The sequence below is a fragment of the Centroberyx affinis genome, unplaced genomic scaffold (assembly GCF_046629955.1).
Source record: "Centroberyx affinis isolate AG114_WGS23_722 - 3 ecotype Tasmania unplaced genomic scaffold, CSIRO-AGI_Caff_v1 ptg002726l_1, whole genome shotgun sequence".
Classification (NCBI taxonomy): domain Eukaryota; kingdom Metazoa; phylum Chordata; class Actinopteri; order Beryciformes; family Berycidae; genus Centroberyx; species Centroberyx affinis.
Window position 1 is genome coordinate 140914 of NW_027280894.1, and position 17771 is coordinate 158684.

The 17771-nt window shown below is 44.1% G+C and overlaps 1 protein-coding gene across 5 annotated transcripts in view; it reads right to left on the reverse strand.

Annotated features, from left to right (window-relative positions):
• The window catches only part of cadm4 (cell adhesion molecule 4), a 146340-nt gene that overhangs the window by 16494 nt on the left and 112075 nt on the right, over window positions 1-17771 (reverse strand). For all 5 annotated transcript variants that reach the window (XM_071535535.1, XM_071535538.1, XM_071535537.1 and 2 more), the window contains exons 3-5: window positions 8489-8776; window positions 3304-3462; window positions 1010-1100 (exon numbers count right to left, since the gene is read on the reverse strand). In XM_071535535.1, coding sequence (XP_071391636.1) covers window positions 1010-1100; window positions 3304-3462; window positions 8489-8776 — 538 coding nt within the window. The remainder of the gene's footprint in view (window positions 1-1009; window positions 1101-3303; window positions 3463-8488; window positions 8777-17771) is intronic.

The window sequence follows — 17771 nt, forward strand, 5'->3', positions numbered from 1 at the left end:
TGTTTGTTTGGGTCGATGTTGAACCTGGCCTCCTCCTGCACGCCGCTGTCCGTCAAATGCTTTCAGGATACTCTTAAGCCGATTTGTGAAAGACTCTTTTCAGCTTTCATGCACAAGAGATTTGTTGAGACAAACCTTTGATTCTTTGTGATTATTTTGTCAGGAATTCATTAAGGAACAAGAGACAAGGCCACAACACACTGCTGTTGTAAGCCAAAGTGGCTTCATAAGCAGCGTTCTTCTGCCAGCTGGCTCTCTCTGTTATTGCACCGGTTTCAAACTCTGTGGAAGGCGAAGCTTGATGCATCCAGCAAACCTTCCTTTAACCTATCCATGATAACACACCTTTCCTTCACCCCTAACATTAAACTGGCCTCTTTTCCATTACAGGACCAGCTCTTTTCACCAAAAGCCATTCCTTCTTATGCCCTGACCTCTTCTCTCTCTCTCTCTGTCTCTCTCTCTGTGCCCGTCTCTCTGTCCCTGTCTCTCTGTCTCTCTCTCTCTGTCTCTCTCTCTCTCTCTCTGTCTCTCTCTCTCTCTCTCTGTCTCTCTTTCTCTCTCTCTGTCTCTCTCTCTCTGTCCCTGTCTCTCTGTCTCTGTCTCTCTTTCGATCGAACACTTATGATAACAAAAACCGTGTTGCCATTTACATTTACAGACCAATGAAAGTCAAACACCTAGAGTCTAGCATAGTTAGGTTTCCCATTGGCTTTGCATTGCTAGTTTTATTGCCAATAGCAATAACATTAATACATGTGGCAGTGAGCTTGAAGAAAGGAATTACATTTTGTGTGTGTGTGTGTGTGTGTGTGCATGCATTCTGTTAATTCAAACTATATTGTCAGGTTGCAAGTGTTATATGTGCTAGCAACAAGATTTGTGCCATCATTACGTTTATGTATAAATGTAAGGAGCAGATTTGTTGAGCACAGTTCACACCAACACAAAGCACAGTAGCACACATACAAACACCCACACACACACCCACACACGCACACACACTTACAGAGGGTTCCCAGCGACGGAGCAGGTGAGGCTGAGCGAGTCGCCCTCTCGTAAAATACCAGAAGGAGGAACAATTCTCACTGTGGGGGCAACTGTGGAGAGAGAGAGAGAGAGAAAGAGAGAGAGAGAGAGAGAGAGAGAGAGAGAGATAGAGTGTGTGTGAGTGAAAGAGAAAACACAAAAGGCACAACAGAGAACAAAATGGATCAAAATGATCAAAATGGATGGAGCAAACACAGGAAGCAGACAATCAGAGAGCAAAGATGAGAGCAGGGAAGAGAAAAATTGTAAAAATGTGTGTGTGTGTGAGTGAGAGAGAGAGAGCGAGAGAGAAAGAGAGAGAGGAACAAAAACAAGGAAAGGGAGAAAAGAGAGAGAATGTGGCAGGAGGAAGGGTCTCTAACATCTGTTTCCAAGGCAACCAGCCGACAATCCTACGGTTGAGACACCTGTTATCATAAGCAGCCCACCGCTTCGGCAGCTGCTGTACTGCACTTACTCCAGTGGCAGAGTGATGGCAAGCCAAATCCACTCTGACAGTTGGTCATTATTGCCAGTTCTCTGGCTGGAGGAGCCACCAGCACGCAGATTGATATGACTGTTGAACATCAATCATGTTGATCTATCAACAAACATTAATATACCGGTGGAAAATTAATTGTACTGAAAGATCGACGCTAATAGATTTGCGGAATATAAATCATATCATCATATCAAATATCTGATACACCTGTGAAATATTAATCATGTTAACTAGCCACAATTATTAATATACTTGTGGGATATGAATCATATTGAACTGTCAATAGATACTGATACGAGTAGAAACCAATTGTATTAAATAAATATTGGTTATCTTGTTGAATAGCATTAAGACTGGAGGTTCATGTCAATTATACTAAGCTCTCAGCATTAATATGCTTGCAGAAGAAGAAGAATCATACTGAAATATCAACAAATAATGATATACTTGTGGAAAACTAATCATATGGAATAATCAACAACTAATGAGATATTTGTGGAATATCAGTTGCCTTTCAATTGAAGTTTTCTTTTCCTTTCTTTGGTTCTCAAAACCTAAAACATTCACTTTTTGGAGATACAAGCTTTTCTTCCAACAGCAGCAATATATTGATGGAATACTGAGTATACTGAGAATATATACACACCAAAAAATATTGTAATTTTGATCATACTAGACTATGAACACAACATCTTTTTTGAATATTAATCATATTGAATTATAAGCAAGTGATATTATAAGCAAGTGATAGTTGCAGTTGCAGACGATATTCACCATTAGAGAAAAAAAAGGGAAAAAAAATAAAACTAAGGCAGTTTTTAAAGGATAGAAGCAAACTTCTATCCTTTAAAATCTATGATAATCTATGATTTATATCTATGATAAAATGAGAATATACAGAATGGATCCTTTACAATTTAAAGAAATTAAATTGAATTTCACATAAAGACATTTTTCCAAAATAGATCAGCATTTTGGAAATGAACTCATCAAATATTGATAAAACATATGTAATATAAATTCTACTCTTCTGATTATCTGCAGACTGATTTAAGCATCAAGCTTCAAAAACAACCACATGGGTCTATCTGAAATGTTGCCTTCTAGTGTTATAATGGTCCAAAGGAAATTATGAATTACATTTTTTTTACAGTACTTTTCAGTGCTTGTTTAGCCTGCCTGAAATAGACATAATGTGGAAAGATTTCAGAGCAAAGCAACTGGTACAACTGTGCCAGCAAAGATCAATCAATTCCAGAACAGTTACTGACATCGTCTCCCATACTATATTAATGTGACCCAGGTTTTGTCAGCTGATGTCGGTTAGTGTCTTAAAGTGTGGGCCAGGACCCTAAACTGGCTGCAGGCCTGTTCCTGCCAGCGCCCCGCATGATATGATTTGTATGTATTAGGTTTTAATGAGACTAGGTCTCATGAAGGGCAGCTCTGAATATCACTCCATTGAGGCTGTGTTTAAATGAGTTTCATTCTAAAATTAGACATCCATCTGAAAAATGGGACTACTACCCTGACAGAATTATTGCTTGCTTTCAAGTAAAACCCACTATTGAATTGTACTGAAGTAGCAACTTGAGTAATAGCAATACAGATGGAATAATTTGTGATTTTGAAATATTGAGCGATGAACATCAAGTAGTTTCTTGTTTTTTGCCAAGATGGATATAAAGTGCTTTCGTATAAAATAACCCATCAAAAATATATATGTTTTTGAAAGGTTTAAAGAGCCCCTGGAGGCTGGAGTATACACTCACAGTACACATCCAGGCGGTAGTGGCGAATCCTCTTCTGCCCCAAGGCGGGGTGCGACGCCTCGCAGCTCAGCGCCGCCCCGTTGTCTTTCCTCTCCACCGGGATCCGGATGGTGCTGGACACGCTGAACGTTTTCCCATTGTCCTGCTGGGACACCACACCTGCAGAGAGAGGGAGAGGGAGGGGTGGAGGGGATGAGACAATGGAAGTGGAGAGGGAAGGAGGAGGGAAAGAGGGAGATTCCGCAAGGGAGGGGTGGCATGTAGGGAGGGAAGAGAAGGAGGAGGGAGAACGGGGAGAATGGGCAAGGGAGGGATGGTGGTAGAGAGGGAGGGTAGGGAACGAGGGAAGGAAGGGATGAGGGAGAGAAAGCCAGAGGGGGGAGGTTGGAAGGGATGGCACAAGGGAGAAAGTGAGGGGGGGAAGATGGAGGGGTGGGGTGAGAAAGGATGGATGGGAGAAAAGCGAGGATTAAAGGGAGGGAAAGGAAGGCAAGTGATAAGGTGGGGAGAGCGGAGGAGAAAGAGGGTGGAAGGGAAGGAGGGGGGGAAGAGCGGGAGGAAGGGGAGATAAGGAGAGAAAAAAAGGATGTATTGAGGGAGAGAGGGAAGGAGGGAGGGAGGAAGACAGGAAGGGTGGCAAAGAAAGAGAGGTTAGCAGTCAATACATGCCCATTCTTCGTGTAAACCTGCTGAGAAATCACACCTATAGCGGTACGGGAGAGGAAGGAGGGAACGGAAGAGAAGGAGGAGTGGAGGAGAAGTTCAGAGAAGAACTCGGATGGATAGAAAGAGAGAGTAGAGAGAGAGAGAGAGCCGCTGATGAATTGGCCTTTTGGTGCAGCAGCGGGTACCTGTAGAGGAGAGGATGAATGAGAGAGAGAGAGAAAACGATAGAGAGAGAGAGAGAGAGAGGAGAGAGCAATTTGCATCTATATTTCATGGCAATTATGAGCAGCAGAATTGTTTGTTTGCGGATGGTAGATCAAGTGGATGCATGTGTGTGTGTGTGTGTGTGTGTATGTGTGTGTGTGAGTGAGATAGAGAGAGAGAGAGAGAGAGAGAGAGAGGGCAGCAAAACGGAGAGAGAGAAGGAGAGAGAAAGAAAAGGTAAGGGGAGGGAAGGATAAAAGAGAGAATATGCATAACTGGATTGAGATTTTAACTGAGCCAGACAGGAGGGGGGGGGGGAACACACACAGAGAGGAAGAGAGGGGCGTCAAAGGAACAGGGTGAGAGAAAAAAGGCAAAGGAGAGCAGGACTCATAGAGAGAGAGAGAGAGAGAGAGACAGAGAGAGAGAGAGAGACAGAGGGCAGCAAAACGGGCATGATTGATGGAGGAGCGAGGAGAGCTGCAGTGAGACGAGCCCAGACATGAAAGAGGCAGATAAGAGTGCCAGGCGAGATGCAAAGAGGGAGAAAGATGTAAGAAGAGGAGAGGAGGAGAGACGGAGGGAGAGATGGAGGGAGAGACGGAAGGAGGAACGGCGGGGGCCAAAATGACGGGACTTGACACGGTCACGTATAGGCAGTTTGTGCTTGTGGAGGCAGAATACAACAATATTACTTATATCGCGCTGAGTTTTCAGTTATTGCCGTCGAGCGAATGAAAGCAAGCCCAATTGAAGCGTGAGAGGGAGGGAGAGAGGGCAGGGACGAGGTGAAGGAGGCGGGTGTGTGTGTGTGTGTGTGTGTGGGGGGGGGGGGGTGCAGATGAGGAGGAATAGGGGAGGAGACGGAAGATAGTGTCTTAATTAAAGAGTGCTTTTCCTTATCTGCCGGGATCTGCCTCTAACCTTTAGTGTCACAGTGCATTTAAGTCACGGCCAAAAGAGAGGAGAGGATCAAGGAGAGGAGAGGAGAGGAGAGGAGAGGAGAGGAGAGGAGAGGAGAGGAGAGGAGGGAAGAGGAGAGAGGAGAGGAGAGGAGAGGAGAGGAGAGGAGAGGAGAGGAGGGGAGAGGAGAGGAGAGGAGAGGAGAGGAGAGGAGAGGAGAGGAGAGGAGAGGAGAGGAGAGGAGGAGAGGAGAGGAGAGGAGAGGAGGGAAGAGGAAAGGAGGGAAGAGGAGAGGAGAGGAGAGGAGAGGAGAGGAGAGGAGGGAAGAGGAGGGAAGAGGAGGGAAGAGGAGGGGAGAGGAGAGGAGAGGAGAGGAGAGGAGGAAAGGAGAGGAGAGGAGAGGAGAGGAGAGGAGAGGAGGAAAGGAGAGGAGAGGAGAGGACAGGAGACGAGGGAAGAGGAGGGGAGAGGAGAGGAGAGGAGGAGAGGAGAGGAGGGAAGAAGAGGGGAGAGGAGAGGAGAGGAGGGAAGAGGAGAGGAGAGGAGAGGAGAGGAGAGGAGGGAAGAGGAGAGGAGAGGAGAGGAGAGGAAAGGAGGGAGGAGGAGGGGAGAGGAGAGGAGGGAAGAGGAGAGGAGAGGAGGGAAGAGGAGAGGAGGGAAGAGGAGGGGAGAGGAGGGGAGGGGAGAGGAGGGGAGAGGAGGGGAGAGGAGAGGAGAGGAGAGGAGAGGAGAGGAGGGGAGGGGAGAGGAGGGGAGAGGAGGGGAGAGGAGAGGAGAGGAGAGGAGAGGAGAGGAGGGAAGAGGAGGGGAGAGGAGAGGAGGGAAGAGGAAAGGAGGGTAGAGGAGGGGAGAGGAGGGGAGGGGAGGGGAGAGGAGAGGAGAGGAGAGGAGAGGAGAGGAGAGGAGAGGAGAGGAGAGGAGAGGAGAGGAGGGGAGGGGAGAGGAGAGGAGAGGAGAGGAGAGGAGAGGAGAGGAGAGGAGAGGAGGGGAGAGGAGAGGAGAGGAGAGGAGAGGAGGGAAGAGGAGAGGAGAGGAGAGGAGAGGAGGGAAAAGGAGGGGAGAGGAGGGAAGAGGACAGGAGGGGAGAGGAGGGGAGAGGAGAGGAGGGAAGAGGAGAGGAGGGGAGAGGAGGGGAGAGGAGGGGAGAGGAGGGAAGAGGACAGGAGAGGAGAGGAGAGGAGGGGAGAGGAGGGGAGAGGGGACGTAAGGAGACTAGACAAGGAGTGCGGCCCCTGTCTGTTCCTCCGACTCTGTCAAGCCCTTTGCAACCATAACCAAACCAAGGAGAGTCACGTCTCTGTCACCAATGGGGGGAAAAAAAGAAAGAAAGATCACATGAAAGGAGAGAGAAGGAGCAGAGGGGAAGGACAGAGAGAGAGAGAGACAGAATGACAGTGACGGGCATGTACTGACAGAGAAAAGGAAGAGACTGGATGAAAGAGACGTTGAGTGTCAGATAAAAATAGAAAGTGAAAGAGAAGACGGCTCAATGAAGTTAAAAAGGGCAAAACATATCCTTCATGCGCATCCCAAAAACAGTTGACACCAAATTATTTCACATTATTTCATCAGGCATGTGAGTCATTTGAAGACAATGAGCTTGAATTAACAAATAATAATACATTTGAAAGTGTTTTGTACTCTTAAACTGTCATATGAGGACACTAAACCCATGTTGTCTGTATTTATTAAAACACTTAGATAAGTTAGATAAAAAAAATAAAACCGCCCCAAGCCTGAGTGAGGTACACCTGGCAGAACATAGTTTCCAAGAGTTTTTTCTTTTCTTTTTTCCTACTTAGTACACTGAAGTGGGTTTTTGAGGAATTCAAATAGCATTACACCTGCATGCCGATTTAACTACAGAGTGCAAAAATAATTTCTGGGGGAGTCAAACGCACTCAAGGTAAGGAAAAGATAGGTCTCAGATGTATTATTGAGTGAAGTGGCCCTTTAACTGAGAGAAGCCATGGGAGACGGAGAGATAGAAAGAAGGATAGATCAAGGTAACAGACTGATGGATGGCTCATAGATTTATCAGAGGCAAAGAAGTAAGGAGAGTTAGACTCAAGTGAATTAAAAAGTGTGTCTTTGTGTGTGTGTGTGTGTGTGTGTGTGTGTGAGAGTGAGTGAGAGAGAGAGAGAGAGAGAGAGAGAGAGAGAGAGAGAGAGAGAGAGAGAGAGAGAGAGAGAGAGAGAGAGAGAGAGAGCATGGTAAATAGACGTGAATCCATTGTTTTGATAGTCGAAGATTAACTAGTGGACAAACTAGAAAGACGGAAAAGCAATGAAACCTTTCCAATAGTTGTTCATATCTTCTTCTCTGCACACACACACGCACACATGCACACACACGCACACATGCACACACACACACACACACACACACACTCACAGATACACACTTCTTTCATGATCTTGAGAGACCTCCTCCAAGGAAGGGAAGGAGAGAAGTTATTACTGTTCACATCTCAAAAATGTGTGTTTGATCATTTGAAACTAGATCCTCTCTGATAAATATTGCAAGGAACACTTGATCAAAATCAGCAGAATGTCAGCCCAGCCAAAAAAAACCCTCTCTATCCATCCATCCTTCTGTACCTGTCCACATCCACTGATCCATCTACCAATCCCTCCATCCACCCATCACACATCGTGCATGCATCCATCCATCCATCCATCCATCCATCCAAATGTTTGTCCATCTCTATACTAGGGCTGGGAAATATTGAAGAAATTATATATCATGATAATCGTTTTTTGATATCGATATCATGCTATTTGCTCACGTATGCAAAATCACGTTAAATAAACCAATTGATGTTCATTACATTGAATTGCATGGTAATGTTGATATCAAACCAAAACTATATAACTCCAATGATATTCCCGAAAACATGGCAGATGTCATTTTGTTTTGAAATTTTTGAAATTTGAGTTTATATACGTACATAACATAAGAACAGGAACAATAGTGGGTATCATATTACGATATTATACTTTTATCACAATATGACCCCATTTAAGAATCCTTTATTTAAATAGGTAAGTCCCATTGAGATCAAGATCTCATTTTCATGACAGACCTGTGAACATACATAAATATTCAAAAATAAGAGCATAAAACAAATTCAAAACAAATGATTACAAGACGATCTTTAAATTACTATTTAGATGATATACGATAATATCGAAAAAATCATCCAGGATGGATTATTTAGAGGATATACGATAATATCGGAAAATCACCCAGCCCTATATTCATTCATCAATCTGTCCATCCATTCTTCCCGCATCCATCCCTCCATCCCTCCATCCATCCAGCCATTTATCCATCCATCTCTCCTTTCCATCCAACCACCCAATCACTCCACCAGTCCATATCTACCCCGCCCTCCTCCCCGATCCAGACCTGGTATCTCCCGGCCGCCTCGGACCCAGCGCAGCGTGGCGGCTGGCTTGCTGCGCGGCGACACGCAGGTGAGCTCCACCTCGCCGCCCTCCACCGCCTCCTGCTTCACCTCCACGGTGGGCGTCTCGGGGGGCACCGAGACGGACAGCGTCGCCACCTGGTGGTGCGTGGCGTCCGTGTAGAGCTGGCAGAAGTAGCCGCCCTCATCCGACACGCTGACGTTGGTCAGCGTGATGCGCACCAGGCGTGGCGTGAACAACACCATCTGGAAACGGTCATCCTTCAGGGCTGGGGGGGGGGACAGCATAGGAGGCGGGAGAGATAAAAGCAGAGAGTGGAGATGGGTAAGACATGAGAGAGGAATGAGTGGGGGCGAGAAGGATGAGGGGAGAAAAACAGAGAGGGAAGAAGAAGAGAAAATTTGAACTAAGAGACAAAATTTGGGATAATATACAGTAGAAATGTATCATTTGTGTGAAGTAAATAGAGGGAGTAAAGGACGAGGCAAAAACAACAGAAACAACAGAAAAACAACTAAAATGTGCTCAAAAATGAGTCCTTTTTGCTGTAGGTCAATGTAAGAAATTCATTTTGGTCCCATGCTCCAACAGAGCATTATGATTCTCTGTGTAGCTCTTTGTTTAATTGAAATACACACACACACACACACACACACACACACACACACACACACACACACACACACACACACACGCATGCACTCACACCCACTCTCTGCCTGAGGAGCCTAGGCTGGCAAAATGAATCAAGTGTCATATTTTAAACCACTTGTTATAACACATTTTTACTGCCAGTAGTCCTGTTTTTTAATTAGTGTGCCTGCTTTGCAAGGCAAAGGAGCACACTCTTAATATTGCTCATACTTATTATTTTTATTAGTGTGCCTGCTTTGCAAGGCAAAGGAGCACACTCTTAATATTGCTCATACTTATTATTATTTTTCTTTTTCTTTTTATTCTTCCTTGCAAAACTTCGGCGCGTAACTAGTCTCGCAGCGTAGCCGCGACACCCCTCAAAATACATCAAAACGTGCGCCTTGAACGGGAATCAAGTGCTATGACTTTTCTTAGAGATTGTACGTAAAGTTTTCGCACGAAGTGCGAAAACGTGCGATTTTCGGCCCATTGAAATGAATGGAGAATCGGAAAAAAAAACGCACAAATTCATCAAATCGGCCCCTCTTTGGAGCCACGCCACTCGGTCATACTTTGTCGCAGAAACATGATTAAAAGTTTACACGGGTCACAAGACTTTGAACTCTGTTGGTCTAAAGACACTTTTCAATAGCTACTACGGTTTTTACGCAATCGCAGATTACGTTTTATACGACTTTTGGACAGTTTCAGATTTTATAATGGGTGTGTATTGCGCGGAATGTTCAGACCTAGAGCACGTGATGTCGTCACACACTCTAGCTCCACGCCTTCAAGTTTGATCAGAAATCTTCCAAACATTATCATCTTAGTCCCACAGCTTCCACTCTACAAGCAAGATTTATACACCAAATTGTAGGCATTTTTGTCCTCTCTCACCCAATGTTACTTCCACTGAAATAGGACCCACGGTTTTTGAATGAATCGCCCAAAAGGGCAGGGAGTGCCGTCCGACACTCCCATCCGCTTCCATGTAATTTGACCGCTCAAACCCAGAGTGAGAAGACGAAAAGAAGGTGATTTATATTTTATCACAGCTCCTTTAGTTTAAATCATACAGACACATGTCATACATCAGTGTCGCCAGTGAGGTCTTGGGACGCTCAAAGTGAAAAAACATTTTCGATGTGAGCTTTACTTTTCGAGATACAGGGATTTGTTCGGGGACAGTCTTGGCTTATTGTGAGTGCTAATGAAACATTAGTTCAAAGTTTCCCGCCACAGGGGGGCTTGTATCCATAGCAACTAGTGACTCAGTCTCTGGGCAGAGTGTCGCGGCGAGCCACGCCACTTGGTCATACTTTGTCACAGAAACATGATTAAAAGTTTACACGGGTCACAAGACTTTGAACTCTGTTGGTCTAAAGACACTTTTCAATAGCTACTACGGTTTTTACGCAATCGCAGTTTACGTTTTATAAGACTTTTGGACAGTTTCAGATTTTATAATGGGTGTGTATTGCGCGGAATGTTCAGACCTAGAGCACGTGATGTCGTCACACACTCTAGCTCCACGCCTTCAAGTTTGATCAGAAATCTTCTAAACATTATCATCTTAGTCCCACAGCTTCCACTCTACAAGCAAGATTTATACACCAAATTGTAGGCATTTTTGTCCTCTCTCACCCAATGTTACTTCCATTGAAATAGGACCCACGGTTTTTGAATAAATCACCCAAAAGGGCAGGGAGTGCTGTCCGACACTCCCATCCGCTTCCATGTAATCTGACCGCTCAAACCCAGAGTGAGAAGAAGAAAAGGAGGTGATTTATATTTTATCACAGCTCCTTTTTTAAAAATCATACAGACACATGTCATACATCAGTGTCGCCAGTGAAGTCTTGGGACGCTCAAAGTGAAAAAACATTTTTGATGCGAGCTTTACTTTTCGAGATACAGGGATTTGTTCGGGGACAGTCTTGGCTTATTGTGAGTGCTAATGAAACATTAGTTCAAAGTTTCCCGCCACAGGGGGGCCTGTATCCATAGCAACTAGTGACTCGGTCTCTGGGCAGAAATTGTCACACCTGCCCGTGATTGGCTAGGTCGACAGTTAATACTGTTTAATACTGTTTAATACTGTCATACTGTTTGTGTTTGTGTGTGTGCGAGGGATGGAGATGCGCACCAAGCAGCAGGCACACTCAAAATTTCCTGAAATTTTCTAGTTAGTGTGCCTGCTTTGCAAGGCAAAGGAGCACACTCTTAATATTGCTCATACTTATTATTTTTATTAGTGTGCCTGCTTTGCAATGCAAAGGAGCACACTCTTATTATTGCTCATACTTATTATTATTTTTATTTTTATTCTTCCTTGCAAAACTTCGGCGCGTAACTAGTCTCGCAGCGTAGCTGCGACACCCCTCAAAATACATCAAAACGTGCGCCTTGAACGGGAATCAAGTGCTATGACTTTTCTTAGAGATTGTGCGTAAAGTTTTCGTACGAAGTGCGAAAACGTGCGATTTTCGGCCCATTGAAATGAATGGAGAATCGGAAAAAAAATCGCACAAATTCATCAAATCGGCCCCTCTTTGGAGCCACGCCACTTGGTCATACTTTGTCGCAGAAACATGATTAAAAGTTTACACAGGTCACAAGACTTTGAACTCTGTTGGTCTAAAGACACTTTTCAATAGCTACTACGGTTTTTACGCAATCGCAGTTTACGTTTTATAAGACTTTCGGACAGTTTCAGATTTTATAATGGGTGTGTATTGCGCGGAATGTTCAGACCTAGAGCACGTGATGTCGTCACACACTCTAGCTCCACGCCTTCAAGTTTTATCAGAAATCTTCCAAACATTATCGTCTTAGTCCCACAGCTTCCACTCTACAAGCAAGCTTTATACACCAAATTGTAGGCATTTTTGTCCTCTGTCACCCAATGTTACTTCCATTGAAATAGGACCCACGGTTTTTGAATAAATCGCCCAAAAGGGCAGGGAGTGCTGTCCGACACTCCCATCCGCTTCCATGTAATTTGACCGCTCAAACCCAGAGTGAGAAGAAGAAAAGAAGGTGATTTATATTTTATCACAGCTCCTTTAGTTTAAATCATACAGACACATGTCATACATCAGTGTCGCCGGTGAAGTCTTGGGACACTCAAAGTGAAAAAACATTTTCGATGCAAGCTTTACTTTTCGAGATACAGGGATTTGTTCGGGGACAGTCTTGGCTTATTGTGAGTGCTAATGAAACATTAGTTCAAAGTTTCCCGCCACAGGGGGGCCTGTATCCATAGCAACTAGTGACTCAGTCTCTGGGCAGAGTGTCGCGGCGTAGCCGCGACACTCTGCCCCTCTCTGCCCCTCTTTGGAGCCACGCCACTTGGTCATACTTTGTCGCAGAAACATGATTAAAAGTTTACACTGGTCACAAGACTTTGAACTCTGTTGGTCTAAAGACACTTTTCAATAGCTACAGGGATTTGTTCGGGGACAGTCTTGGCTTATTGTGAGTGCTAATGAAACATTAGTTCAAAGTTTCCCGCCACAGGGGGGCCTGTATCCATAGCAACTAGTGACTCGGTCTCTGGGCAGAAATTGTCACACCTGCCCGTGATTGGCTAGGTGGACAGTTAATACTGTTTAATACTGTTTAATACTGTCATACTGTTTGTGTTTGTGTGTGTGCGAGGGATGGAGATGCGCACCAAGCAGGAGGCACACTCAAAATTTCCTGAAATTTTCTAGTTAGTGTGCCTGCTTTGCAAGGCAAAGGAGCACACTCTTAATATTGCTCATACTTATTATTTTTTTTATTAGTGTGCCTGCTTTGCAAAGCAAAGGAGCACACTCTTAATATTGCTCATACTTATTATTAGTGTGCCTGCTTTGCAAGGCAAAGGAGCACACTCTTAATATTGCTCATACTTATTATTTTTATTAGTGTGCCTGCTTTGCAATGCAAAGGAGCACACTCTTATTATTGCTCATACTTAATATTATTATTCTTCCTTGCAAAACTTCGGTATGTAACTAGTCTCGCAGCGTAGCCGCGACACCCCTCAAAATACATCAAAACGTGCGCCTTGATCGGGAATCAAGTGCTATGACTTTTCTTAGAGATTGTACGTAAAGTTTTCGCACGAAGTGCGAAAACGTGCGATTTTCGGCCCATTGAAATGAATGGAGAATCGGAAAAAAAATCGCAGAAATTCATCAAACCGGCCCCTCTTTGGAGCCACGCCACTTGGTCATACTTTATCGCAGAAACATGATTAAAAGTTTACACGGGTCACAAGACTTTGAACTCTGTTGGTCTAAAGACACTTTTCAATAGCTACTACGGTTTTTACGCAATCACAGATTACGTTTTATACGACTTTTGGACAGTTTCAGATTTTATAATGGGTGTGTATTGCGCGGAATGTTCAGACCTAGAGCACGTGATGTCGTCACACACTCTAGCTCCACGCCTTCAAGTTTGATCAGAAATCTTCCAAACATTATCATCTTAGTCCCACAGCTTCCACTCTACAAGCAAGATTTATACACTAAATTGTAGGCATTTTTGTCCTCTCTCACCCAATGTTACTTCCATTGAAATAGGACCCACGGTTTTTGAATAAATCGCCCGAAAGGGCAGGGAGTGCCATCCGACACTCCCATCCGCTTCCATGCAATTTGACCGCTCAAACCCAGAGTGAGAAGAAGAAAAGAAGGTGATTTATATTTTATCACAGCTCCTTTTTTAAAAATCATACAGACACATGTCATACATCAGTGTCGCCAGTGAAGTCTTGGGACGCTCAAAGTGAAAAAACATTTTTGATGCGAGCTTTACTTTTCGAGATACAGGGATTTGTTCGGGGACAGTCTTGGCTTACTGTGAGTGCTAATGAAACATTAGTTCAAAGTTTCCCGCCACAGGGGGGCCTGTATCCATAGCAACTAGTGACTCTGCCCCTCTCTGCCCCTCTTTGGAGCCATGCCACTTGGTCATACTTTGTCACAGAAACATGATTAAAAGTTTACACGGGTCACAAGACTTTGAACTCTGTTGGTCTAAAGACACTTTTCAATAGCTACTACGGTTTTTACGCAATCGCAGATTACGTTTTATACGACTTTTGGACAGTTTCAGATTTTATAATGGGTGTGTATTGCGCGGAATGTTCAGACCTAGAGCACGTGATGTCGTCACACACTCTAGCTCCACGCCTTCAAGTTTGATCAGAAATCTTCCAAACATTATCATCTTAGTCCCACAGCTTCCACTCTACAAGCAAGATTTATACACCAAATTGTAGGCATTTTTGTCCTCTCTCACCCAACGTTACTTCCATTGAAATAGGACCCACGGTTTTTGAATAAGTCGCCCGAAAGGGCAGGGAGTGCTGTCCAACACTCCCATCCGCTTCCATGCAATTTGACCGCTCAAACCCAGAGTGAGAAGAAGAAAAGAAGGTGATTTATATTTTATCACAGCTCCTTTAGTTTAAATCATACAGACACATGTCATACATCAGTGTCACCAGTGAAGTCTTGGGACGCTCAAAGTGAAAAAACATTTTCGATGCGAGCTTTACTTTTCGAGATACAGGGATTTGTTCGGCGACCGGCTTGGCTTATTGTGAGTGCTAATGAAACATTAGTTCAAAGTTTCCCGCCACAGGGGGGCCTGTATCCATAGCAACTAGTGACTCAGTCTCTTGGCGGAAATTGTCACACCTGCCCGTGATTGGCTAGGTGGACAGTTAATACTGTTTAATACTGTCATACTGTTTGTGTTTGTGTGTGTGCGAGGGATGGAGATGCGCACCAAGCAGCAGGCACACTCAAAATTTCCTGAAATTTTCTAGTATTATTATTATTCTTCCTTGCAAAACTTCGGTATGTAACTAGTCTCGGGGCGTAGTTGCGACACCCCTCAAAATACATCAAAACGTGCGCCTTGATCGGGAATCAAGTGCTATGACTTTTCTTAGAGATTGTACGTAAAGTTTTCGCACGAAGTGTGAAAACGTGCGATTTTCGGCCCATTGAAATGAATGGAGAATCGGAAAAAAAATCGCACAAATTCATCAAATCGGCCCCTCTTTCGAGCCACGCCACTCGGTCATACTTTGTCGCAGAAACATGATTAAACGTTTACACGGGTCACAAGACTTTGAACTCTGTTGGTCTAAAGAAACTTTTCAATAGCTACTACGGTTTTTACGCAATCGCAGTTTACGTTTTATAAGACTTTTGGACAGTTTCAGATTTTATAATGGGTGTGTATTGCGCGGAATGTTCAGACCTAGAGCACGTGATGTCGTCACACACTCTAGCTCCACGCCTTCAAGTTTGATCAGAAATCTTCCAAACATTATCATCTTAGTCCCACAGCTTCCACTCTACAAGCAAGATTTATACACCAAATTGTAGGCATTTTTGTCCTCTCTCACCCAATGTTACTTCCATTGAAATAGGACCCACGATTTTTGAATAAATCGCCCAACTGTGCAGGGAGTGCTGTCCGACACTCCCATCCGCTTCCATGTAATTTGACCGCTCAAACCCAGAGTGAGAAGAAGAAAAGAAGGTGATTTATATTTTATCACAGCTCCTTTAGTTTAAATCATACAGACACATGTCATACATCAGTCTCGCCAGTGAAGTCTTGGGACGCTCAAAGTGAAAAAACATTTTCGATGCAAGCTTTACTTTTTGAGATACAGGGATTTGTTCGGGGACAGTTTTGGCTTATTGTGAGTGCTAATGAAACATTAGTTCAAAGTTTCCCGCCACAGGGGGGCCTGTATCCATAGCAACTAGTGACTCGGTCTCTGGGCAGAAATTGTCACACCTGCCCGTGATTGGCTAGGTCGACAGTTAATACTGTTTAATACTGTTTAATACTGTCATTCTGTTTGTGTTTGTGTGTGTGCGAGGGATGGAGATGCGCACCAAGCAGCAGGCACACTAAAAATTTCCTGAAATTTTCTAGTTAGTGTGCCTGCTTTGCAAGGCAAAGGAGCACACTCTTAATATTGCTCATACTTATTATTATTATTAGTGTGCCTGCTTTGCAAGGCAAAGGAGCACACTTATATTATTGCTCATACTTAATATTATTATTATTCTTCCTTGCAAAACTTCGGTATGTAACTAGTCTCGCAGCGTAGCCGCGACACCCCTCAAAATACATCAAAACGTGCGCCTTGAACGGGAATCAAGTGCTATGACTTTTCTTAGAGATTGTACGTAAAGTTTTCGCACGAAGTGCGAAAACGTGCGATTTTCGGCCCATTGAAATGAATGGAGAATCGGAAAAAAAATCGCACAAATTCATCAAATCGGCCCCTCTTTGGAGCCACGCCACTCGGTCATACTTTGTCGCAGAAACATGATTAAAAGTTTACACGGGTCACAAGACTTTGAACTCTGTTGGTCTAAAGACACTTTTCAATAGCTACTACGGTTTTTACGCAATCGCAGATTACGTTTTATACGACTTTTGGACAGTTTCAGATTTTATAATGGGTGTGTATTGCGCGGAATGTTCAGACCTAGAGCACGTGATGTCGTCACACACTCTAGCTCCACGCCTTCAAGTTTTATCAGAAATCTTCCAAACATTATCATCTTAGTCCCACAGCTTCCACTCTACAAGCAAGATTTATACACCAAATTGTAGGCATTTTTGTCCTCTCTCACCCAATGTTACTTCCATTGATATAGGACCCACGGTTTTTGAATAAATTGCCCGAAAGGGCAGGGAGTGCCGTCCGACACTCCCATCCGCTTCAATGTAATTTGACCGCTCAAACCCAGAGTGAGAAGAAGAAAAGGAGGTGATTTATATTTTATCACAGCTCCTTTAGTTTAAATCATACAGACACATGTCATACATCAGTGTCGCCGGTGAAGTCTTGGGACGCTCAAAGTGAAAAAACATTGTTGATGCGAGCTTTACTTTTCGAGATACAGGGATTTGTTCGGGGACAGTCTTGGCTTATTGTGAGTGCTAATGAAACATTAGTTCAAAGTTTCCCGCCACAGGGGGGCCTGTATCCATAGCAACTAGTGACTCGGTCTCTGGGCAGAAATTGTCACAGCTGCCCGTGATTGGCTAGGTCGACAGTTAATACTGTTTAATACTGTTTAATACTGTCATACTGTTTGTGTTTGTGTGTGTGCGAAGGATGGAGATGCGCACCAAGCAGCAGGCACACTCAAAATTTCCTGAAATTTTCTAGTTATTATTATTATTCTTCCTTGCAAAACTTCGGTATGTAACTAGTCTCGCAGCGTAGCCGCGACACCCCTCAAAATACATCAAAACGTGCGCCTTGAACGGGAATCAAGTGCTATGACTTTTCTTAGAGATTGTACGTAAAGTTTTCGCACGAAGTGCGAAAACGTGCGATTTTCGGCCCATTGAAATGAATGGAGAATCGGAAAAAAAATCGCACAAATTCATCAAATCGGCCCCTCTTTGGAGCCACGCCACTCGGTCATACTTTGTCGCAGAAACATGATTAAAAGTTTACACGGGTCACAAGACTGTGAACTCTGTTGGTCTAAAGACACTTTTCAATAGCTACTACGGTTTTTACGCAATCGCAGATTACGTTTTATACGACTTTTGGACAGTTTCAGATTTTATAATGGGTG